Source organism: Manduca sexta, chromosome 17, assembly GCF_014839805.1.
Source record: "Manduca sexta isolate Smith_Timp_Sample1 chromosome 17, JHU_Msex_v1.0, whole genome shotgun sequence".
In the NCBI taxonomy this organism is placed as follows: domain Eukaryota; kingdom Metazoa; phylum Arthropoda; class Insecta; order Lepidoptera; family Sphingidae; genus Manduca; species Manduca sexta.
Window position 1 is genome coordinate 15,428,981 of NC_051131.1, and position 20,328 is coordinate 15,449,308.

The following is a 20,328-nucleotide window of genomic DNA, read 5'->3' on the forward strand; positions in this document are numbered from 1 at the left end:
GCTTGTATACGGTGTATTTATTTATTTCTGTGGACCTTCAGATATACGCTAAAAAGCTAAAAGTGTGTGTTGAATAATATTTGTTTACAGGAGACATTCATATACATATAGCTAAACATTCTTTGTTTTACTTTTATTTATTTATGTAGTTAATGTGCTTTTGGTTTATTGATCATTTAGCATAGTTTGTATAGATGTTCCTATTTGTGGCATACAAACCAGTAGTAAATATTTACATACTATAAGGTACAAATAGATTTGGGTTTCTTATGCAATATTTGTTAATTAATCTTTGTACACTTTCAGGTTTCCTTGCACCCCTTAAGGGAGAGTAGATATGGTGGACTACTACAGGATTCTGGGTGTCTCTAAGACTGCTACAGAGGCTGAAATAAAAAAAGCGTAAGTATAATTATAGACCCACAATCATCAATTATGAGTTTGTTTTTAAAAACGGTAAGACTAAAGATGACAATACTTTGTAAACAATATGTAGACAGAATGTCTCATGGCATCAAAAATATGCATGAGTAAAATAATAAAAGTACATCACTGTAAAAACAATTACTTGTACACTGTACACTTCTTTGTAAATTATGAAGTTCTGGGTTTGAGCTTCTTGTTGAGTTGAATATTTAGATTACCAATTATGACAATGGGTTTGTCCATGAAGATGTTTTGGGCTACCAACACCTCAGTCCCACCCATGACCATAAAGGCTGCATAGTTTTCAAAATGTTAGGAAAAGATAATTTTAAAAAAATACAATAAAGTCCAAGAAATAGTTTTATTTTAAATGTTAATTTGCTAAGTTTGCCTTAAGGTAGGTGCATAAATTTCTTCTCTGCATAGTCCATTGGGAATAAAAGAAATTACCTAGTGGATATATAATTGTGTAGGGTTCTGACTATGATTTTTTATTACAATTAAGCAAAATTATAAATGATGAAGAAATGATCTAAATTTGTAAATTTTATTTTATTTTCAGCTATAGAAAACTTGCTTTGAAATGGCACCCCGATAAGAATCCTGACAATGCAGACGAGGCTAACAGGAGGTTCAAGGAAATATCTGAGGCTTACGAAGTTCTTTTCAGATGGTATGTATTGAACTAATATTCTTATTACTTAAATAGTTTATGTTGTTGTGCATATAATATAAATGCCTCAGTGGCATAGATGTAATGCATACGCGGTACGAATAAGACTAACATGCTACGGTTCTGGGTTCGACTCTCAGGGTGAGCCAACAACAGTAACTGTGACGGGGTTGTTCCATCTTAAAAATTAGCCAGTCGCAGTTCAGAGTCAGGAAGTTGGTGATGTGATAAGTCACTCCCTCAAAAGCATGAAAAGCCGTTGGTTCTGTGCTTGATCTCTCTCCAATCACGCCAGATTGCCATCTCACAGGACTATGAGAGTAAAGGAACAGTGAATAAACTTGTGTATCTCACCTTATAATATCTCTTGGGGTTACCCCAATTGGGGGCTGATTGAATTCTATTGAGGTTGGGCTTCATTGTTGAAACTCGATTAGGAAGGATTTAATATGAATGCAACAAATAAACTCCATAAGTCAAATTTTTTATTGTATTTTTACTAAGATTTAGTTATAAAATTTTGATGTATTCTTCTTTATTGATATTGTGGAATTAATAGGTAGGCTAAAACTGATTTGCTGAAGTGACCTTGAAAAGATTTATTATTGAATGTGTATACTTGACTTGTTTTTTCAAAGATACTGTGTTCTTCACTTATGTCACTAAAGGCAGCAATTAGTTATGTAGATTTAAAATCACATGCACCATTTTATTTTTAAAAAGTTAGTTGCAAGCTATCACTCTTTTGTTGCTTTTACTATAAAACTTGAAATATTTGAGAGAAAATAACAAAACTGACTAGCTGAAAGTTTGCAACAAAATATTTATAACCATGTAGGATGTTGCCATGACTTTCTATGATTGATTGTCATGTAGTTATGTTGTCATAGATCTTATTGTAGAGATATAAAATAGCATTTTGTTGTTGGGTAGAAAACAAGGAAAGTATATGATTGCACGGGATCCAGTCACCACGGTCACAGATACCAAAGCAAGAATGGAGTCAATGGGCATCGCATTTTAGCTTCAAAGGGTTTTTTGGAGAAACACCATTCCATCGCTTTTTTGGTAGCTGTTGTTTTTATGTAGGAGTTATTGGTTGAGATGCTTTGAATATTATCATTTTGTTTTGTTAAGACCATCAAATGATGGAAATATGTCAGTCTCGAATGTGATAATATTCAAAACTTTTATGCAAGTAACATGCAGCCGTCAATTGCCTTCTACTAACCAAAGAATGGGTTTTGTGTGAGTGAAGCTAATATAAAATTGCATTTAATAAATAGAATCAAATTACTAAAAAGAAAATTATGTTTGAATCTCTTTAAAATCTTTATATTTTATTAAAATACGAATGAATAATAATATGAAATGATATAATAAAATACAAATGATATAATATTATACTAAATATCATAAAAATGAATAAAATATGCATATTGAATTAGAAAGGCCAAATTTAACAACAACTGACAATATTATGAGTAATTTTACATGAGTCATTTTAAGTTTGAATCCATCAAGGATAATATAGGAGTTCATACATGTATTGTATTTTCCCTAGAGGGAATTGACGTCAGCCCGGCGATCGGTCTTTTAGTGAAGGTAAATCCTTTGTGAAACATGCTTCCATAAGTAATTGTGTGGTGTTGATCTCACATAGAAGTTGGAAAAATAGAAACCGTCAGAACACATGGTTTTATTATGTATAATTTTACTGAAATTCTGGGCATTTAAACATTATTATATTTGAGGAAAAATAACAATAATTATATGAAAAACGAAAAGAATTGTGCTGTTGCTGGCATGGACTTTCTTTACTACTCTAAAGCCCGTATTGACAAACGTTACTTAGTTAAATACGTTGCAATGTTATGAAAATAAAAGTAATTCAGTTTTTTTCGGTGTGATAACTTTTGCAGTGCGTAAAGATAGGGCTCTGTGATTGGCCAATATTGAGATACAACTTTTTTTCTGTTGAATATCAGGTCGAGGAAAACTATGAAATTGTCGATATTATGCGTTTGGACGCACCTTGCGTCCTCATAGAATTGTTGCGAACATGAGTATAACTAATGTGGGTTGGTAGACTCCACATACCTTCAAAATACTTATTGAGAACCCTTACGTGTCCAAGTTTACTTTGATCATTGAGACATGCGGGCGCTGACGATGGGTTCTAACCCGCGAACTTTATATCAGCTATCGGTTCCCCTAGCCAGTAGACCTCGGCTGCTTTACTTTCAATAAATGCATTGGAATTAAGTAAATTAAAATTTTGGCAAAGTAAACAGATAATCAACATAATATTACATAATGGTAACATGCACCAGCTATATTCAGCCATATTTTCAATACTTAATAATTATTCTGTGTGTGAATATATTGGCATGATGGATTTCCCTGGAGAACTATTCTGTTACAGATGACTAATGAAAACAAAACAATATTGTTTCCTACAAACACTTTATTTATAATTATACATTCGCTTTTATGAATACAAATTCAAAGAAAACAAATACGCTTTGCATAAAAAGGACTAGTAAAAAAGGAACTAGTACTTGATATAATCAGTGGTGGCCTTTAAGGAGGTGAGAGGGTAAACCGAGAAACCGGGTGTAATGATTTGGCTGAGGAGCTTTTTTAGATCACAGCCTTGTTAAGTATCATACCAAAGAAATTATGAAAATCGGCCATTTTTTAATTCCGAATTCTGCTGCTACTGAATACTTTATTGTTAAAATTGAATTTAATGATTCGTAAATATATAAATTTCGCGATGTTGTTCCCTTATATTTAATTCTTGCTCCATGTATAAAAATATATCATAGTACTGATACAGTTTTCGTAATTGTAAAATGGATGACGTCACAACTTTGAACGACACCGACCCAACGATGCGTTCGCCTACGCACTCATTTCACTAAAGGACGTTTTGTCACACATTCATTGATTTTATGTTAGTAATAACCACCTAAAGGTCATTTTAAAGCATGATAAAACAACACAATGACTCGTTTCAATTGAAATTCTCTTCAGCATAGAAAATTAAATACCAAAGGTACAAGTCATAACATTCACTTTGCTGCATATTAATCAGTAAAATATTGTATTATCATTATGTTACATTATAATTGTATAAAATTGTTCATCCAAGTGATATTGAATTTGATTGTAAAAAGACCACATTGATAGTTTTCGGATGGATGGATCGTTTGATGTCTGGAAATTATAAGTATTTTTACTATTATGTAGGTGTTAACAGCGATAATTGACAGTCTTATGCACTTTATTTGCCACCGAATAAACATTTAGAATACAAACTTAAATACTATGTTTTAATGTAAGGGGGTTCCTTTTTTCCATTACTAGGAATACCTTGCATTTAGTCGAATTAAAAAAAATATTTTACAGGTCGGCACACGAGAAACGTAACACCTGGGGCCTTATTCTCTATCCCGCACGTTATTTTAACAATGCGTAACAAGCACGTAACACAACGCATCATGTTTAGGACTATAGAAATTTGGCATACAGAATACCATTTCACGCACATTTCTCGAAGATAACATGACACGGCCGCGTTACGCGTTTACACTACCATACAGAATAAGGGCTCTGGTGATCTCCACGACCCATAATTATCTACAGGCCAAAATACCATAGGAATTGTGGATGTTGTACCAGCCATAAAGATAATAATAGGTATTAGGAAAGGAACATGACTCTTGAGTGTGTAGAAATAACACTCAGCTGACGATATTAGGGAAGGGACCAGAACTCAAGAGTTCTGGTCCCTTCTATAGACTCAAGAGTCTATAGAAATCACACTCACCTTACGACCAGGACTCTAGAGTCTATGGAAATCACTGTTGTCTTGCGATACACTATAGTAACCTAACTTAACGTTTGTTTTTTGTTAGACAATGGTTATCCCGTCCAGTTATTGCTTACTTCGCTCATTTAATCTGTTAAAAAATGTCTCCACTTTACGATGGTATCGAAAACATACTATAATATGTAGTCTGACATATAAAAAAATCAAGTTGCTAATGTAACGCATAACAATTACCCAGACGATTTTAACAGTAATTTTAACCCACTTATGTGGAGCATGCATACGAGTATATTTCATTACGATGCCTCGGAATTCGGTATAAGTGGATATATTTTTATACACGTCAATTTAGGCATTTAAAAATCATAATTCGTAGAATCACGATTATTTCAAAGAAATTCGAAAGAATCATAATAAAGACATTATAATATTATTTATTTATAGTTTATTTTAAAACCAATTATTATTTTACCAAACATACGCAGTGCGCTATCTTACTGACACTCAGATTGATTATTGTTTTACCTTTATAATTTGAAAACATATTAACCTGATATTGTTTTGCTTATAATTGATCTTGACTTAATATTTACTAACTACAATATAAGGTATTTTTATCCAATGATTTTTAGTGTCGATGCAATTATTTTTAATAATCGTTTTATCTAGAATGTAGTGTATGTATATTCCTAATAGTATTAAGTACCGATATGAGCAAATTAATAAATAATGACTTGCAAAAGTTAACAATGATAAAGTACTGCCAAAAAAATGTGTTTCTAGGGTTATTCAAATAACAATTTAATTAGGTATCCGATACTGCTAATATATCAATAATCAAATTATTATTAATTTATAATTTATAATGTGTTTACGCAGAGAGGAAACGACGAGTATATGACCAGTACGGTAAAGAGGGACTGAATAACTGCAGAGGACGCCGCGCTGCCGCCGACGACGATTATGAATATAGCTACGCTAGCTTCCCGTTCACATTCCGAGACCCCGAAGAGGTTTTCAGAGAATTCTTTGGCGGCTCTTCATTCAGCGATCTTTTCGCAGGTAATATTGTGCTAGTTTTAATGTTATAAACCGCTTTAATTATTACCTATGTAAGTATTGTAACCAATTGTGTAGAAGTTTTCGGTGGATACAAGATTTTAATTGTATTTATAAAGAAAATTTTATACAATTTATTCCAATGAACTGTTTATTAATGAGTGGAGACCGAATTTAGGCAACTTAAACGATTCAAATGATTAAAAAATGGTTAAAATATGCATATCATTATATGCAACATCCATTAATGAAATTCCTACGTAACTTGTTTTTTTGTTTAACAGAGTAATGATCTAATAAAATGCTCCTTTGATGAGGCACACAAAGTTCGGTTTATTTCACTTTAGTTATCTTAATGAAAGGTAGTTATATAATGTCGCGTAATATTGTGAAAATATGAACCATCCCATGATTTTAGGCATTATATACATAAACCGGCAATAATGGCGAAAATATGCAAATGCCTATAATCCGGTCTTAATAAATGCGTAATATAATAATATATTAGAAACAAAAATATTATATAAACCATATATTTGTTATGTGCCTAGCATTTGAAAATAGTATTAACGAATAATAGGTATAAACAGTAGGTATTATTTAGACGCCGTGATTGAGACTTTTCGACTTTTCATTTAGTCTTTAATTTATACTACTAGGAAGTGGTAGAGACTAGAGAACGAAAACACATGGCTTAATTACTTTAGCCATTACTCATTTACTTGAACATCATGGATTAGGCTTTAGAGATATAGGTATTCTATAGCTGTGTAGGGCGTAGTTAATTACTTTTGTAATTAGATTATTAATTAGGATTTTTTTTACTGCTTTGTATGACGAGACGAGCCTGCGGTTCGCCTGCTGGTAAGCGATACGACCGCCCATAAACAGCAGAGACACCATCCAACACCTTGAATTATAAAGTATTGTTTGGTATTCCATTGCGCTCGCCATCCTGAGACACGAGATGTTTTTTGAGTTAGAGTAAAGCCCTGTAAAGTTTTTGTTTTATTTTAGCAACGCAAAGTGACTTCACCCTTACTTTGATTTGATACTAAGTGGAGTGAAACCCAAGGATAATGTCGACCAGCATGGGATGTTTATATCCCTTGATGATCAGCACAATTATACAGGCCTTCGTAGTTGGTTGTTCACATTTATTAATTTGATGTATTTTTATATTTTCAGAAATCAATGGGCATGGACACCATCACAGACACGGACGCCGGAGTCATCATCCGAGTACCTCTCTCACTTCGTCTCTGTTCAGCCCGTTCGGCTTCGGCATGCAGGGGCTAGACGACATATTTGCTCACGCTGCGTCCAACGGCAACACGTTCACATCGTTCTCCACATTCAACAGCTCACTGGCGGGACCGGGAAGCGCCAACATGAGAAGCACCACTACAACTACACGTATGGTTAATGGAAAAAAAATCACCACTAAGAAGTAAGGACTTTTTTTTTACTTTTCGTTTAATAAACTTAAACCAAGAGCTCGATGCGATGAACCCCCGATTATGCCCGATACCTCATTAGGTAGTCATAGTCATTACTAATGATCAGAAATCAGAAATGAAAGAATCAGATAAATATTTATTTGTCACCAACAGCACCAGACTATGTGGCTATAGTAAACGACTTTGTCGTATTTATTCTAATGATAGAATTTGGTATGATAATTATTGTATTGTGATCAAAGTATTTATAACTGGCTTCTTCTTGCAACTCTGCGCAGGATTATAAGTCTGTTCCCAGGATAAAATGTAACATACACTTATTTCGAAGTCATGAAATAATGTATGTTTATTTTGAATCAGGTATGTAGTTTCAGAGATTATCCCTCTTTATCTAAACTTACAAAAAAATATTTTAATTTATAAGTACATGTAGCAATTAATGTATCGCAAATTGTTTACAAGGTGTAAAAAGTTTGTTAGAAATTTTAAAGTGACAAATAGAATTGAACGAAATTTGACAGGCAGAGACGAAATTCGGAATTAACATAACGCATATACTTATTTTTTGCTTTCAAGTGATCCCAGTCGCAAGTTGCATAATTGCGTCTTATGCTGGCGCCACACATAGCAAAAATATTTAAACACATATGTAGCACGGGTATTTGCGTATATGTGCAAAGCGTTCAAAGTTAAAAACTTTGCGTATCCTGGCACATTTGGGCAAAGTTCAGTTTTATGGAGTTGCTTGAAGGAGCACCGATTATATGGAAACCTAAAAGTAAAAGCCATAAAAATTTAAATTTGGTCAGTGTCGCCTGGATCAGAATAAGGAGTAAATTGTTATCTTGCTCCATATCGGAGTTTTTAGTTTATTTTACATAGGTACATGTAATAAATAATTATACTTACAAATAATACAAGTATACCGCGCCTTCAAAATCGCGGTCCATCGTGTTTGTTGTCTCTTTGAATACTGTAAGCAATTTTATTTGCAAATCCTGTGTAGCAGGTCCAGGAAATAAATTCAAATATTTTGCTATGTGTGGCGCCAGCATTAGAGGCACTGAACACGTTAAAAGGTCGAGCAGCGCAGGTGAATCGAGCTAGCGACGGCGCTAAATACGTGCTATATGGGATCGTTATCTTATACTCAGTTTATAATGATAATGATACGTGATATCAGCCTGTAATGATATTTTTGTCAACAAATTAATTATGAATTAGGTTAATAAAGGAAATAAGCGGCGATAGCCTAGTTGGCAGTCGAATGAACTATCGACAAGACTCTTCGCAGGTTAAAAACCATAGGGCACGCCTCTCTGACATTTCTAATAGTTTTGTGTATTCTTTGTGAATTTTTCGCTGAAAATCTTTATAAGAATTTTGGATGACATCACATAAGTACCCTATGTGATGTCATCCAAAATTCTCATAAAGATTTTATTTATTTTATTCTTATAAAGATGCCAATCCAAAATAGGCCAACGTGGCGGACTTAAGGTCTAACCCCTCCCACTAGTAGAGGAAGCCCGTGCTCACCAGTGAGACAGTATATAATACAGGGCTGATATTGACTTCTTCAAATAATATCAGCCCTGACTTTATCTGACTTCCTTCTCTGGGCTTGAATTAAGTAACTAAACCTTAAGAAAGTAAAATATTGTATAATATTCGCTTGTAAATGTATGGTTTATAATTTTCAGGGTCACGGAGAACGGTCGAGAGACAGTGATGTCTTACGAGAATGGGGTCCTGAAATCAAAGACTGTTAATGGAGTACCTCAGTCATTAACATACAGTTAAATTAAATATTAGCTCTTAACCAAACATGATCCAAATGTTAATTGTATTCAAATTAATACGACTTTTATAAGTTCCGGCAATTTAATTTTACTTTTGATTTATATCAATGTTTTCTTTCAAAACGCTTCGACAGTTAAAAGTCAACTTTTTTAGCTAGTTATTTTACTATACGTCATTTATTTGAATTAAATAGTAACCATAATTCGTGCCACATATTATTTTGGATCAAGTTTTGTGTTCATAATATCAATAACGTTCGCAAACATATGAGAACACTAATAGACTAATTAAAGTGTATCCTTATAGGCCAAGTGCTTTTAACGAATAATGTAAAGAAGGTACCTAAAGATACCTAACTTTTCAATTATGTACGTGCCGAGTACATTTTAAGTTGCACCAAAATTTGTTTAGTTCTTTTGGTTTTAGTTATTTTGAACTTTATATGAATAATTTAATGAAAATATCACTTGAACTTGTTGGTCTTTTAACTGTCGATATATTTTAGTGACGGCAACAAAATTTTATCCTAATATTAGTTACTCAGAGTTAATGTGCTTGCAAACGTAACTTTTAACCATAAGTAGGCGAGTGGAAATGGTAAACAAAATTTTGAATAGCATCTCGCTCTGAATGATTGTTTTTAACCCGATGCGGTCCCGATCATTGTTTCATCCTTTTTACATTTCGTGAGGCGCGACTCGCGATTTATCATGTTGCTGCCAACTTTATAAGTTTATTTTTAGTAATTAGCCTTTAGATATCACATTTATTTGTAATTTCGAGGATGATGGAACAATTTATGTGTATAATAAAATACTATTGCTTTCGAACTATGTAACAACTTACGAAATATAAATGAAGTATTCATTATTTTCAATTTATCGCATTTTATTTCCGCAGTGTACATAGTGTTTCTAATGACACTATTTCAACTTGATAGTCGTTAAAGCTTTAATATACTAAAACACAGTGTTTGATAGGTGGTGGCAAGTTATTCAAGTCCAGACAGGCTTCTACCCTCGTTGCATCTGCAGTATCTATTACAGACATCAAATATTAGTTTCATACTTGCACATAGATATAATTACACGCCCTTGCCACATGCAACATTGTGCTTAACAATAATTATATTAATATGTAACATCCAAACTACACACTTCAATATATAACTAGAAATATGTAAATTTCGTGTACTTTTAGGCATAACGCTGCACATATGAATACTAGAGTTAAATATTATATAATTGTTCTTGCCTTTAAAGGTGTCGTTGGAATATTGTCAGAAAAATTATCATTCCTAGGTGTTAATAAGTACAGTATAAATACAAACTTTATTCTCTGGGCCAAATATTTCGATGCTTTGCCAACAATTAGCTTCTATATTTTTTCTAAATTGTAATGGCTATGTACATCAAATGGACGTGCTCATTCTATCGTATTGCGCTTACGTGGTTTCGATATTAATGTATGTACGTAATTTAAAATGAATTATAGAATATTTTTATTACCCATGTACTTAAATTGAATATCGATAGATGTTTCACAGACGTCTGTACTGTACATTGCTTACCACGGATGAGATGACACACCATATTAGATGTTTTCATATTCAGTAGTGCCATTACGACCGTTTAGAATAATATTATGTAGTATCTACGTGTTTACATTGTAAATAAGAACTTGCGAGATCTCGTTTCTAAAATTGTCGGCATCCGGACAGCACAGCAAAAGGAAGGATTAAATAAATAATAATTTGCATATGCTTATTTTATTTTATTTTATAAATACCTGCACCCAATCGTTATATCGATAGAGAATTATGTGATACGCAATAGTTACATATTTTAATATATTAATCAGTAATACTACATAAACCTGCGTGATCTTTCGTATTACTTTCCAATTTTCATAATTCTCTTTCTGAATAAAAAAAGAAACAATCTTATAAATATCTATTCACATCACCTTTTCCTTTTAAGGAATTGGTTTTGATAACGCCTTTTTTAATTTTAGAGGAACAGATAAAACAATGAATACGTTTATACGTATATTATATATAGTTTATACTTTAAAGTCAACACAAGTACTGCCCTAATTTAATTAGAACTTAGCTGTGGTCATAATAAAAAAGACGTAGGTATCTACATTATTTTTTTCAATATTGACTTAAAACATATAATCGTAATCGTATAAAAGGACTCCGAAAACCACTACAAACAAAAAAAAATACTTTATATACATATTATAAGAAATTATTAAAAGAAAAACAAATTAATCTTTCGATCTCGTGTTTTTATGATTATATGCACATTAAATATTTTCCGAAGGCGGTGCCCCATTTATATTGACTATTACTACAAGTGCTAACAATTGAAATTAATTATCGACTGAAAAAGATATTTCGTGTGTATGTAAACATAATAACACCAATTAGGGTGAAGATTACATCGCTAGTCATAAAACACATTTAATTGAACCCCATACAAAAATAATCATTCTCATCCTACTTTATATCGACTTTCCGACTCCATCTCCTAAATTCAAGGTCAAACAACAATATTAAATATTTATTTATTTATGAAATTTTATACTATATAATAAATTGAAGGTATATTAAAATTAACAAAAAAATAATCAAAATTCTAATTTATTTTGAGTCCTGTACCAATGAAATCTATAAAAGATTCGTTCAAATCAGGCCACGGAATAAAAAAAAATCGATGAACCAATAAAAAGATTACATCAAATGAAATCGTTCAAAAAACACGCATCTTACATTCTTTTTCTCCACATAAAATTATATTTCATGACGTCTTTTTTCGATATGACTGCAAAGTGGATAAAGAAAAAAATGCCTTTATAAATAGGGCGTAAAGAAATAACTTGCGAGTGGGTACTTTAATTTAGACATTCCAACCTGTGGTTCCGAATCTTTTAGATGGAATATTTGTATTAAAACTATGTGTAGCTTGTGGCTTCGCTTGCAATCCAAAGCGTTTCCAGCTATAAAAATCCCAAAATCAATATCCGTGTGCTAAATTTCACTCAAATCCGTTCAGCGGTGGCTCTGTGTACTTGTAACGGTGTAACAGTTTTCACAAATATTTGCATTGGTAATCTTATATAATATAGCCTAGTTATAAAATATTACGTACAAACGGCGTAAGGATCAGTCAAACAAACTCCAGTTTTATTTTCAGCTCGACTCAAAAACATTTCACTTATTTGCAAATCTTCAGGATATTCTACCCTCTTCTCTTTATTTGGTACGTACGCGAATCCATTAAAATGTGTAAATTCCCGTGCTAAAAAAATCTTCCAGTTGGATCATGCGCTGTGGATTCGTCACGAATACAAGTTTTTCTGAAAAAAAAAAAAAACTGTTAGAAATAAAAATCAAACCGGCGAAACGAAATGAGGATCATCACGTGGCTACAACTGGACGCTGTCAATATAGGGAACGTGCACTACGAAAGTTTTGCCATCTAGTCGCAAAATCAGAATCTTTTACCTTGTCAACACTTGGAATTGTGGTAAAATCAAGTTCCAGCGTTCAAGAGAAATTTGAAAACCCACTATCTGTCATTGCAAAACATAGATATTTAAAATGTACTTGCAACTATTATAGATTCATTATTGTTTTATGTTTTACTAGCTTTTTACCGCGGCTTCGTTCGCGTAATAAAGTTTTTCGAGTTTAAAGTTTTCCGTTATAATCACCTTACAGTTCGTGCACGTGATCTATATGTTCTGCTAACGGGGCGGATCGGTAGTAATACATTATGCTTAGAAGAGGCAATATTGTATAATATCGTTTACCTTGAGGTACATATCGACTGGACCCATCGGCGGCAATCACATTGTAGAAAGGCTGGTTAGGGCCAAACTGCAGATTTCTAACTTCTGGGTGCTGACTCCAACTGGCGTCACATATTGCATCCCAGCCGATTATAATACCCGTATACAAATACTTTTTGTGAAAACATATCATTCCAACGGCATATTTTATCTGACTGTTCCGTTTCTTAAGTATAATCTGTAAACGTAATCGAGTCTTTCAATAATACAGTAAACAACATCCTTACAGCATGAGTGTAACCAGTATTGACTCGAAGCGAGGCAAGCTTTCTCTTACATTTGATGTGAATAAAATGTACACGACATTCTGAAATCTGAATTAAGTAATTGAAAAAAAAAGTAATCGGTAAATAATTAGAATTTATGAAGATATTTTTACTTGTGTTGATTTATTTAATTAAATTTAAAAGCATTATTAGCATTATTAAGAATGTTTTGCGCCATGGGCGTTGCGACTTATTCGACTTCCTTGTTAGTATTATTGTGATTACAACGATTGATTTATGAAATGGCGAATATAATTATATTCCTATTTTTATATTGTACATCGTGCAATTTTTAACATTACAAAATCTACCACTCCGAGGTTTCACATGCATAATATACAAAATTTATTTAAATAAATATTTAGATATATTTTATAATAAAATACTTACACTTCGGCTACTCCTGCAAGTGTTAGCAGGTGCATTTAAATACGTCAGAGCTGATAATATTTGCAAATGTTCATTTTCAATCTGTAATTTGCGTAAACAAATGTTATTATAAATACTTAATTAATAATATATAATTCAATTATCGGGGTGTGTTGATATATTACGGCGCATGCGATGGCGCTGGACGCGTCTCGCGCGTGCGCCGTGAAGCGCCAGGAGCTTCGACACCTTGTATTGAGTTAGGTTATGAAGATGTGTCACGACAATATAAGCGCAATAATAGTGTCACGCACTTCCTTCACTACACCATAATTCCAAATCACATACATATTATGACATTCATAGGGTTTGAAAGAATATAATAATTATTATTATATTGAATTTTTCTACAGCTGGCTTTCATTACGGTCGATTCTAATAAACTATCTTTAATGGTAAGAATAAACGAATAAAAATGACTCGTCTGTAAGCATGACTAACAAACTTTATTCTGGTTGATCCATTGTGGCTATGGCTATGGATCCTATCGTAGTAGTTAAGTTTTTTTTATCAAAGAATCAGTCTTAGATCATAATAATTTATTAATATGTAATAAATGTTCCTGGCTATATTTAGTGAACATACGAGTACTTACGTATTGAATACCAATGGGTGACAATAAATTAAGAGGCACTTCATGGATTAAATACCGGTAATAATTGTAATACGGACTGTCCGGTGCTGCTTCGGGATTAAGAAATTCATAGAGAAGAAAAGCATTCTGCTTATACCTAAAAAATAATACATAGTATACTGGAATAGCACAAAAATAGCTTTTACCCGCGGCGCAGCTCGCATGAAAATGTTTTCCGGGATAAAAAGTAGTCTATAGCACTCAAGAGATTATTTTCAAAATCCGTTTAGTAAAGTCTTATATTAACGCGTTCAAACAAACAGACTATTCAGCTTTATATCTAATATATAAAATTCTCGTGTCACAATGTTTGTCTCCATACTCCTCCGAAACGGCTTTACCGATTTTAACCAAATTTTGCATGCATATTCAGTAGGTCTGAGAATCGGCTAACATCTATTTTTCATACCCCTAAGTGTTAAGGGTTGTCCACCCTTAACATTTTTTATAATTCTATACAAATTTTTATTTTTTTATTTTTTTTTATTATGTCGCATTAAAAAATACATTCAACCCTAAATTTATACCCTTCTATCACCAACCCCTATTTTTACGTATATACCCCTATTTATACGTAACGAATATTTTTTGTTATATTAAGATGTATAATTTACATACCAATTGTTAGTTCCGAGGTGTCCCGGTCCGACGGTATTAGTGAAAGAGGTAATAATGTACCGCAGCAAGGAATTAGCACAATATGCGCAAGCGCGGTCCGCGGACCGGTCTGAAAACGGACACCGACGATTTGATAGCACTTCGCCAGTCTCAATATTTATTTTGTGTACTTGTGTCTTGCGCTCGTCATCGGTACATATCCATTCTAAGAAAAAGTGATTAGTGAAGGCAATCACACTACATGCTATGCCACACTGTGCCGCGATGGCTTGGTAGATGGCCGCAACGGCTATAACATGTCCTGTTTTCTTCTTCAATACCTGAAATGGCACAATCAACTATACCATAATGGAAAGGAACGTAAGTTCATTGGAAGATAATTTGAAAATGTAATTTAGCATAAACATTAGGTTAACCTGGTTTGTGTATTGCAAAATTATAAAAAACTAATATTCCAATATTCTTATTTCTCGTTTACAATCAGACTTGGCTATGCAAAAGGAACCTACCCACAACCGCATCAAATTCGAGTTACTCATAAAGAATGGTCACCGTTAATTGCAGATATATTACTTTTATTACATACAAATAATTGTTCAAGATACCTCAGTCACTACTTTATAAACTGACAGTTTTTTTTCATAAGTACCAGCCAACTAATTGAACAAATAAATATCTATATTAATGTAAACATCATCTAATAGAAAATATTTTGTTTTGGGTTGGTTCCTGTTTGGGCAACTACGTTTAATAAATTATAGGCTTTGGTGGCGGCTCCGCGTGTGTGAGCTACTTCCTGGAAAAAAGTAAATATTGCTTTTTCTCCATACCTAACTCTCATTTCCATAACTCATTAAACTATGAAAGTAATTAAAATAGACCGATCTAGCTGTTTCAACGTTAAGGCCAACGTTAAGTTTACGCCAGTATAGTTGGCATATCCTGCCCACTTCAAAAACTGCGGATAAAAAAATCCTATGCGTTAAGTACATGTTGTGTTTAAGTCACGTTCTATCCGTTAAACGTTTGTTAAATTACGTCCTCAATCGCCCACAGTAACTAAAGCAAAATTCTGAACTATATATTCAGTTTACCTCGATAATGTTAAGAGTGTCCAGATCCATAGCAGGCGTAACGACTATTTGTCGATATCTGTACACAACTTGAGAGATAGCAGATATAACCTCACGCTGTTTTAGAATCTTCTTCATTACTCTTTGTTTGACTACTTCACCTGGCACCGATGTTTTAGGCATTTCGGGTACCAATAGCATTTCCACATCGCGCACCAAATTGTTGATCTGTTGAATAAAACATTGTCATTGTCGTTTCAAGGTGAGAAATATCAAAATGAATTTACGTGTTTAGGAAATATTAATGATGTCAAAAGACATAAATAACAAATGAAATTAATCGCGATATATTTTATCTAAAACGTTGTTTTGAATCGCTGAATGCATTATGTAGGTATATGTAAATAATTAGACTAGTCAAATTTAAAATTTATATGTTTGTATAATATCAAATATTGACATTACAGAAAAAATGTTTTAATTTAGAATGGTGAATGTTCTTATCAATAAGATTTCAATATTATTGTGGGCGGAGTCCACCATGCATGCGCATTAACATTTAAGCAATTAATCCATCTATACAACAGTCATGCACATCGCTTATGCCCGAAGGGGTGGCCAGAGGAGCAACTGATGCATCAACTTTCTGCCGTGCGAATTCCCTCCCATAATGTGATAGGGGGCGAGCCTATCGTCATATTGGGCATAAATTAGGGACATTGGGTTGATAATTGATAATAATAATATCAGCCCTGTAATATACTGTCTCACTGTTGTGCACGTGCCTCTTCTAGAACACCCCCAATATTACTTTGCCCGACCCGACCCTGGACCGAGCCTGAGACCTCAACACTGCAGTCGTACCGTAATACAACTACGCCACAAAGGCAGTCTTAATATGATAATAATTAATACTACTGTTTACTTGCTTACTTATTTTAATATTTTTTTGAAACTGTGTTTTAGAACAAATTTGTAAGTCACAAATTTAATAATAATGGATTTAGTATTAAGTTCAATTAAAATTTTTAGTAATACGTCTTAATTATTAAAATTTAAATAGACTGTTAAGGACAGATATTAGATTTTTTCGCAGTATTTTGCAAATGTGGATGTACTTACGTACCTAGTGACACTACGTTAATCACACTATTAACGTTAAAAAATATTAATGTTTATTCTTTAAACTTATAAAAAACACGTTAGATTAAACGTAAGAAATATAATTTTTAAGGAGTTATCTCCTTCGAATGTCGGGCTTATTTTGCGTAAATAACGCTTCAGTGCCGTCACACATTTGAAAATATCGTATTTAGGGTTGAAAGTGTGTTCAAGTTATATTTGGTAAAAGTGGCAGCCCTCATGAATCTTTTTATTTTAAGGCCAATTACTTTCAAAATCGATATCTGGACAAGGTTTGGACTACGAAACACGAGTTTAATTGTTTGAAATTGAAGAAAGGGGTCGTTATCTCGATTTTTTTGACTTAAGTGCCATTAGCTTCACACTGGCCAATACTAGTACATAGAGTTTCAATATATCATATTAATAATAAGTTACAATTACACCTCAGACGATTGGTCAAGCACCCCGCGCTGTAAATAATTATGACATAAATCTAGTCACTAGATGAGTTTAGATAACTGAAATCTGAAAACTACACTAGCGTACCTCATTGTTTACTTCGTCTTGATTGTATAGTTTGACAACATTAACCCATTGCAGGAAGAAGGTTAATACGCCTTGAGGGAGCATCTCATTTGTGTTATATTTCTGTGCCCATTTGACAGAAAGAAATAAGTGCATTAAATGGCAAAGCACTACTTTAGCATAATACATTTCTGTCATTGTGTATGGCCTGAGGGAACGACATATTCACCATATTAGCTTAAAATTATGCACATTTTCTTATCTTAATAATTAAAATAAGGGAAGACTTGTATAACCGTTATGATTACCTCTGTAATTCATATTTTCATACTTTAATAACCGTATAAGAAAATGTTACTTATTCAAAAATTATAAAAAGCAAAATAAATAATATTAGATAATATATAAATCGTAAAAGTGATCAAGATATATGTCCATGTTATATGATTTTGCAGTTGTGACGACAAACAAATAGAATATGGCGTGATTTGGCGTATACGGCATACCCTATATTATACTTCCTTATGGGCGTACTTTGCTATGTAATTTTAAGTCTGCAATATCCAAGCGACACAATCTTATCGATAAAGTTTCATTTAAAAATTAAGTAATTAATTTAATATGAAGAACCTTTTAGCATACATCTAAACACTCAACAATTGTACAGTAATACTTACGGGTGACCCTCCCACAATGCAGTGTTTTAGCTCCAATAGTAACCAGGTCTTGTAATAGGTAAATTGTGTAATAATAGTGCATGTTGTTGTTTAAGGCTATTGTAAAAAACCTTCTCACATCATGTAATGTTAAGCTATTGTCTTGCCTAAAATATAAATAGTTAATGTAATTATTACTCCTGTCGTGCATTCCTGAAGCGCGACGCTCGTCCAGTTACTGCAACTGTTCGCGCACGAGTTCAATACATCAACGTCGATACAACTACGGATACAATAATATTATAATGAAAAACAAATATTATTTAATGTGGGGCCATACCATAATAATAGGTGGGGGAAAAGTATTTTCGCATAAGTATGTAATACTTGTAATAAAATCTCTTTGGCTGTACTATTTGTATCTAGCTGGTTTTGATTACATTAAAAAGGTTACATTTAAAAAAAGAAACATATTAGTAAAATGTTGTTTTCATTTATTTTTCTTTCTGTCAAAATGGGTGAACGATGAATCTAATGAAAAATTCGATACATAGGTACTTACATAAAAAAAGAAAAAATGTGATGTTTTAGGTCCTGATGCAGTGTCAATAAGAGTAGCACAAGGATGATTTAAGCGTTTTCTATCCGGGAATTTTGATATTAAAGATGCACCTGGCTTTGGTCGCACTGTGACGGAAGTAAATTGGACGCCAGTTTTGAAAAAGTAGAGCGACATCGACATATCGGTATTTAGGATATACCTAAAGAATTGAGACTTGACCACAAAACAGCTTTGATCCGTTTGAAAAAGCTGGGTACACAAAATGGTCCATATTTGGGTGCCACACGAGATCTCTGAAACAAACCTAATGAACCGTGTACTCATTTGCGATTCTTTTGTTGAGACGTAATGAATGCGAACCGTTTCTAAAGAGATTGGCAACTAGAGATGAATAGTGGATCACGTACGACAAGAACATGCGAAAAAGATCGTGGCCAAAGGTCGGTCAAGCTTCACAGACTGTAGCAAAACCTGGGTTAATTCGCATAAAGTGATGCTATGTGTATGGTGGGATTGGAAGTGCATTCTTAATTATGAGCTTTAATGTTGGGCAGAACTATCGATTCGGATCTCTAATGCTAACAACTAATGAGATTTAAGCAAGAAGTTTTTAGAATGCGGTGTGGTCTTTCATCACGATAACGCTAGACCACACACATCTTCAGCTACTCACCAAAAACTAAGAGAGTTTGGCTGGGAGGTGTTAATGCATATAGCCCTGACATTGCATCTTCAGATTTTGACGAATCTTGGTCTCTTTAATATTCTTTAGACAGTGTCAAGTTAGCATCAAGAGAGTATTGCCAAAAATACCTGTCGAGATTTTTAGATCAGAAAATTCCACTAGTCTACAGCAGAGAATTCACCATGGTTGCTTATAGTACAATCGAAAAAGAAATAGAACTGTCGCAACAGTTTTTCTTCCCAATAAACGAAACTGCCGTCTCGTAAGCGCTTCGCATTGGTCAGAGTTCTTCGGCTTAGCCGTTGGTGGCTGATTTCTTGCGAAGTTCGAAGTTGGTTGCATTCTCTAGCAATTCATGATGGACGGACACGAACCCAGTAACGGTATATGTATGCAGCACACGTTAAGTTATAAAAGGTTGGGGAAAACGAAACAAATGGTTAAATTTAGGTATTATGAGCGTTATCATGCAGAAACTCGAGCGATGAGCGTGTGGCGTAAGCCGGCAACGGACTGGCGACGCGTCTCTGGGCCACTACGTAGTTAGGCATTTGCCGGTGCCGCTCGACGTATTCGAAAAACAGGCACGATATAATTTGAAATATTTTAGATTATGTATTTTTTATACAAATGCGAGG

At 33.4% G+C, this 20,328-nt stretch overlaps 2 protein-coding genes across 2 annotated transcripts; one reads left to right on the forward strand and one right to left on the reverse strand.

Annotated features, from left to right (window-relative positions):
- Positions 1-306: 306 nt before the first annotated feature.
- Positions 307-11,021, forward strand: LOC119188464 (dnaJ homolog subfamily B member 6-like; the record flags this gene model as incomplete). The annotated part of the gene is given in 6 exon segments (XM_037439736.1): positions 307-402; positions 989-1,091; positions 1,093-1,099; positions 5,817-5,999; positions 7,185-7,446; positions 9,160-11,021. Coding segments are annotated over 6 exon segments (720 nt in total). The 3' UTR covers positions 9,260-11,021.
- Positions 11,018-20,208, reverse strand: LOC115448164 (F-box only protein 21). Its single transcript, XM_037439734.1, has 9 exons — positions 19,679-20,208; positions 18,465-18,610; positions 17,809-17,995; positions 16,159-16,365; positions 15,065-15,384; positions 14,408-14,543; positions 13,774-13,854; positions 13,079-13,295; positions 11,018-12,622 (listed from the first exon to the last, which is right to left on the reverse strand). The coding sequence occupies exons 3-9, from the start codon at positions 17,983-17,985 to the stop codon at positions 12,543-12,545; spliced, it is 1,218 nt and encodes a 405-aa protein (XP_037295631.1). The 5' UTR covers positions 17,986-17,995; positions 18,465-18,610; positions 19,679-20,208; the 3' UTR covers positions 11,018-12,542.
- Positions 20,209-20,328: the final 120 nt, after the last annotated feature.